Source organism: Mastacembelus armatus, chromosome 18, assembly GCF_900324485.2.
Source record: "Mastacembelus armatus chromosome 18, fMasArm1.2, whole genome shotgun sequence".
Taxonomy (NCBI): domain Eukaryota; kingdom Metazoa; phylum Chordata; class Actinopteri; order Synbranchiformes; family Mastacembelidae; genus Mastacembelus; species Mastacembelus armatus.
Genome location: NC_046650.1, coordinates 6,674,555 through 6,680,878, shown reverse-complemented (window position 1 = coordinate 6,680,878; position 6,324 = coordinate 6,674,555). Strand labels below are relative to the sequence as shown.

The window sequence follows — 6,324 nt, the reverse complement described above, 5'->3', positions numbered from 1 at the left end:
GAAACAAAGTCTGCAGTCATATAGAAAGGTTTGCTGCAAACTGGAGCTCTGTTACACAACTATTTAAAGACTAAACCATGACAAATGCCTCCTGTCTGTGCCAATTCAAAGAAAGAAACAGTCCAATATTCACACTGCACCATCAACACTGATGAAATTAACGAAAACCTGGAAAAAATGAGTAGCAGGAAACAGATTGAGCCAACAACATACTGACTGATACAGCAAAGCAGACCGGGCCCTTAAAACATTACTGCAACATAAAGCATAATTGTTGCAGCTCTGCTTCCTAGTACTGGTTGTTTCCTGGGTTTGTTGGGATATTTATGCAGAGCTGCATGATGAACTGCTGTATCTGACGTGTTATTGGGAACTGACAGGGGACATACATTCACAGTGCAGAGACATTAGGACCCTGCTGGGTCCGTGCATGTTGATCAACTCTCCCAATTATCCTAACGTGACAACACTAAGACTTTCCTCCCATGAAGCCTTCGCCAATCTGGAGAACTACAAAAGTGTACAGTAAACACACAACTTGCCTTTACCTTCAGCATCACTAATGCAACCTGATAAAAAAAAAATACAGTTCTGAACACTGGTTGGAGATTACATCAGTAGTCAGGAGCAGAGAACAATCAGACAGAAATCCTTAAGCACAAATTTCACCATCAACGTCACCAAGACAACCAGGAAACTGCATCTGCTGATAAAGATGATTAGTAAATGACTGAGACCGTTATAAAAGCTAAGTGGACCCTGAGGGGAGATTGTGTCAATGGCAGAACTGAGGACGTCCTGGAGGAGCAAGAAATGTAACATTTATCTTTTCACATAATGGACTTCATAGTCAAACTATCATTATATCATTGTTTTTATTACTATCATTGTAATTTTTCATCATTTTGTCTTTGCACAAAAAAAAACAAAACAAAAAAAACAAAAACAAAAAACATAATACATTTTCAGGAGTTGATCACCCCTCCCAACCCTAAAACCCACCACTACAGTTACAGTTTGCTCAAAACACATTTAAAATCAATGTAAATTACAGCAATGTAAAACGGAATAATGTAAAATAAAATCAACCCTGAAAGAGATAATATAACAGCAACAGCCAGAATAATAATTAGAATCCAATACCCAGCACCTTAATACAATGATCAATTTGAAAGAAAAATCTGACGTATTAAAAACTGAAAGAAAAGTAAAACGACAGTGTGTCATTGTGATAGAAAGAAAAGTGTTAAGTTAGTTCGACCAGCTGACGGGACGCAGCCTTGTCCGCCTTATCTAGCCTCACGTGTGTGTGTGTGTGCGCGCGTGTGTGTTTTTCTTCTGCTTCGACAGACTGGAGCTTCTAACGCAGGTAAAGACACAAGGAAGTGACCTCCTCAGGTTTGTGGTTTTGAACATGTGCACCGATAAGAGAACGTTTCTAACTGAGAGGCCTTTCCCTGCTTTCTGCCTCTGCTGCAAGCCATTCTGCACCGATAAGGCCAACCGAAACAAATAATAATAATAATAATTAAAAAAACAAAACAAAATTAAAACAGGTGAGAAAATAAAAATGGCCAAAAGTGAGCAGTAGTTGTCACCACCACAAACATCATTAAATATGTCGATAACTCCTGCACTTTGGGGGTGCGGTGGTGGGGGTAGAGGAGGGGGAGGGGGGGGGGGGGGGTGTTTAATCCAATACACCTTGAGCTGTGTGTGGATGTTAAATGTGTGTGTGCGCGCATGTGTGTTAAAGGGTGCACTACAAAGGCAGCAAATGATATGATCCGACGTGACCCTTCGCACCCCGTTCCTGAAAGTAATCCAAATCTGTACAAACCCCCCCCCCCCAAAAAATTGTTCAACGACACAAAAATATATTATCAAATCAAAAGCAGAAGAAGAAAATAATAATTCACCATTCGGCATCGTTGTCGATTCTTTGTCTTTTGTTTTTTCTTTTTCTTCCAGTGATCTTTTAGTAATGCACTCACACACACACATACTGTTTGTTACATACTCAAACGCCACTGTTGTGTGTTTGCTCTTTGGGAACGTGTAGCAGGCAGGGAGGGGTCGGGTCGGGTCGGGTCGGGGTCGACATTCTGGATATGAAGGCATGGTGCCAACTGAAGTGGTGCCAGCGTATAATTACAAAAAAATAAAATAAAAATAAAAATAAAAATCATTTGAGCGTTTATGTGCTGGCATACGCAAAAAAAAAAAACAACTTTAGTTTCTTTAAAGAAAAAAAAAAAGGCAACATAAAATCCATCCACTTCCCGGTCCACAAACTGTCCTGCCCTCCCCAGGTTCCGATATTCCCAACTTTTCCAGTGCACAACTCTTTAAAAGCAATACAAGAAGAAACTAAGTTAAAAACTAAAATAAGTACGGACTTAAATTGGCAGCCCGTGTGATCTAAGGTGCCATCAAGTCCAACTGGCCTCTTCAGACTTGATGGCGAGAGAGAAATGAATAATGAGGACGATAAAAAGGGAGTGAGGAGGTGAAAAGGTGGATGTGTTTGTGCTGAGTTCAGTTTGAAATCAGAGCAGGAGGGGAGAGAGAGGTGACGGGGTGTGAGTGTGTTAGACAGGAGGGGGGGTGGATCGGGTTTTAGAAGTTTATCTCAGGGGGTGAGGGGAGGTGCAACCGGCGACCAGCAAGAGTTCGTCCATCCAAAATCGATCCGGAGAAAGGTGTGTGTGTGTGTGCGCATGTGTGTGCGCATGTGTGTGTGTGTGTGTGTGTGTGTGTGTGTGTGTTAGACAGTGGGCTGCAGCAACCAAAGTCCTGGCTCAGATGGAGTCCATTCAGTTTTGGAGGACAAGCTGAACAAATTCAATCCCAACTCTTTTAGGTTTCCCAGCAAAATAAGGCTCCTGTCGTTCTGTCAATCAGTCAGCGATTCAGACAGAGTTTTCTCTCAGCATCCTCTGCGCTCCTTGTCCTCCATCCAGACCCCAGGTTCACCCGGTCCCTCACCCACCCAAAAAGACCTGGCAGCAGAACCGTGCACAGAAACTGAATAAATAGCAGGAAGAAGTGACAGGAGTGGTCGACGTGAGCCAAGCGTGATTTCTAAAAAACAGAGAGCAGATCGGACATGCAGAAGAGAAGAGTGGAACGTCTAAGTAGAAGGTGACAAAAGAAACCCAGCAGGGAGAGAGAAGACCTCGGTCTGTAAGTACTTCACAACTCGGAGGAAATCAGCTCAGAGTTTCTCATGAACTCGAGCAACAAAACTTCTAGAAAAGAACGTTTCCTAGACTCGGAGAAACAGCCCTACTGCAGACCTTTGTCCAGGTTGCCATCGTGTTCATTTTAAAGTGATCCCACCCGTTAGCTTACCTCCTGACCTCCACAGCATCCCCACCCCACCTACGGCATCATCTTCATCCTTGCTACCGCCCCCTCCACCCTTTCGTCTCATCTCTCCTCGCTGCCCCGCCGCACTCACAGTTTGAGCTCGTTGGCGATCTTGGAGGCAATGTTCTTGAAGGCGATGGATGTGCCTGAGATCCGCTTGAAGCGCACGCCGTTGAGGGAGAGCCGCGGCAGCTTGCACACCTCCATCTCCCACTGGACGAAGTCGTCGCGCGCCGGGTTTCCCGACATGCACAGCAGCATGTAGCGCTCGCGCAGCTCGTACTCGCAGCTGTTGGAGTCGAGCACCTTGCGGATCTCGCGCATCATCTCCGTGGGCTCCATGGACGACGTGGTCTTCATGGACCAGGTGAAGCGCAGCGAGCGGGGCTTGGCTGAGTCCTTCTGGCTGGCGATGGCCGGAGGAGTGCCGGTGCCACCTGGAGGAGAGCACAGCAGACAGAAATGTGGAGGGAGAGCAGAAGAGCAGAGAAAGCAGGGGTGAAAAACGAGGCAAGTGCATATAAAACCCATGACGACCACAGTTCTCAAGAATTGATTATAGCACCAAAGCTACATTGAGAACAACTGCAACTGTGGTTCTTTAAAAGTGCGATGGGAAAGATTTAGCGGCATCTAGTGTTGAGATCGCAGAATGCAACCGTCAGGTCATCAATAAATCTGAAGCAAAATCAGTAGCATTGGGAAAAAAAAAAAAACAAAAATCCCAATGCTACTGATTACAGCTTGTCTGTTGTCAAGCCAAAGTTGGTGTTAAATGTAATTACAATGAACATCACATTAGGATGCACTAGGCTAAATGCATTCTGGGTAGGATTCTCTATCTTGGGAGCATCTGGAATGACATCCTTTTTCTCCAGTCATATAGCATTACAAAAAAAAAGGTTTTACCACTTGACAACAAAAAGGGCCTAAATGTATGAAATGTTGAAATGTGTAGCAGCGATTTGCTCCTTGAACTCTGGGATGTTGACACTAAAACCGTGTAAACCACATCCTGTTACTGTTTAACGGCCCACAATAATGAAACTCCACCTACCAGTGTTACCAGAACCTGGTGAGGAGTTGTTCTCATCGTTGTTGGAAGAGGAGGAGAGAACGCCGCCAGACGTCTTCTCCGACTTGTCCACTGTACTAGTCAGCATGGACCTGGGTGGAGGGGTGGGAGGGTGGCGGAGAAACGCAGAGGAGGACAGGAACAGAGAAGAAAAGGACAGGAAGGATGAAAATGAGCAAAGGAAGAGAAAAACGAGATGAAAGGTGAGGAGATGAAGAGCAAGGGGGGGAGTGACAGGAAAGAGGGAAATGAGAAGAGAAGAAAAGTGAGAATTGAAAGAATTAGTTTAAAAAGCAGAGACAAACGAGGGGAAGGAGAGGAGAGGAAGGATTGAGAGGAAGAGGGAGATGATGAGGTTGTGGAAATGAATGAAGACAAAAAGAAAAAAAAAAAAAAAAAGAAAAAAAATTAAGTACCCCTGTGTGTGTTTGTGTGTGTCTCAGATCACAAAAGTGTGTGTGAGGTTACATCGGAGTGTGTGTGTGTTTGTGAGTCAGTTAGATGTCTGTCTGCACACAAACACACATTTGGGTACCGTGGTTCTGATTTCCCCTCTCACACACTCACACTCTCTCTCTCACGCACACACACTCTCTCTCACACACACACACACACTCCACCACCATGCAGGTCAACCTCCACACCATCACGCTCACTCTCTAGGATGCTACTGTTCACTGCTAATCTCCCATCCCGATTGGTTAAGCCATTATCACCATCACCAACCAATTACAACCCAGCTCCACCCCTGCCCCTCTCCCAGTCATTCACAACAAGCCCAGAGATCAATTACTGATTGGCTGCAGTCTACTGATTGACAGGCGGTTTTCTTGGGATATGTAGGGTTTTTCAGTTTTTCAGGCTGTTCTGTATCTCACCTGCTCCCCTCATCCCGACCCTCTCCCTCATACGGACTCCTCGAGAAAAATCAACACAAGTTTAGTCTTTTTTTTTTTTTTTTTTTTTTTAAATTCTAGATGTAACATTTGGACTCTTCAACATATAGTAAATCAGGTGGCTCAACACAGTCACGCTGCTCGCCATGCCTGCCTCAAGCCTTCCAATCCAACCACACTGAACATCAATTTCCACTGGAGGACTTCACAGCCCACAATGCATTGCTGTGCTCCAGGTCCCAGTGCCCACATCCACAGCTTCCCCACTAAGCAGGCACCGGGTCTGCTCAGCTGAAAAGACGAGCGGAGAACAGGACTGAGTTGCACCGGCTGTTCATGGACCTACTGGTCCTCAGTGACGATTAGTTTTAACCAGTTTCAAATTTCCAGTTTGGTGACTTAGTAAACCAGGGCGCACCATTAAAACATAATCACGTACAATAAGACATTGTAGCATCACTGGGTAGAACTTTCAAAAATGAATATTGTATAAGGCCCAACGACATATCAAAAGTAGTTATACGTAGTTTTTGTATATAACTTGTATGTCTAAATGGTTATAGTCATGCTGTGTAGAGTGAAAGGAGAAAATATGACTTGGCAATTAATGAAACTTCATTTAGTCAACACCTAAGGAATAACTGGTATAAGTTGGCACCTACAAAAGGCTGGATGGATCAGAAAAAGGTCATGGGGTGGAAAAAACCCCAACAACGGACTAACATGGAACTGCTCACAATGAGCTTGTCTTTCATTAAATGGAAACATGGCACTAAAACTAGACTCTCCAAATATAAATGTTCATGTTAGACCAACACTAATCCCAACGGGTTGGAGCAGAATGCAATGGCTTGGGATGGGATGGGTTGCGTTCCCATAAAAGGGAATGTGAGGAAGAAAAAAAAAAAGAGAAATGGGATAATTTGGACCAGGATGGAATGGCTTGGAACAGAGTGGTCGGCATGGTGAGGGCGAGTCCTG

The 6,324-nt window shown here is 44.5% G+C and overlaps 1 protein-coding gene across 9 annotated transcripts in view; it reads right to left on the bottom strand.

Moving 5' to 3' along the window:
* Positions 1 to 1,347: 1,347 nt before the first annotated feature.
* mark2b (MAP/microtubule affinity-regulating kinase 2b) overlaps positions 1,348 to 6,324 on the bottom strand; it is a 44,975-nt gene continuing 39,998 nt past the window's right edge. For 5 of the 9 annotated variants that reach the window (XM_026312921.1, XM_026312945.1, XM_026312991.1 and 2 more), the window contains 3 exons: positions 5,326 to 5,364; positions 4,430 to 4,539; positions 1,348 to 3,809 (listed from right to left, as the gene is read on the bottom strand). In XM_026312921.1, coding sequence (XP_026168706.1) covers positions 3,460 to 3,809; positions 4,430 to 4,539; positions 5,326 to 5,364 — 499 coding nt within the window. In that variant the 3' untranslated portion in view covers positions 1,348 to 3,459. The remainder of the gene's footprint in view (positions 3,810 to 4,429; positions 4,540 to 5,325; positions 5,365 to 6,324) is intronic. The other 4 variants (XM_026312939.1, XM_026312955.1, XM_026312972.1 and 1 more) reach the window with 2 other exon arrangements.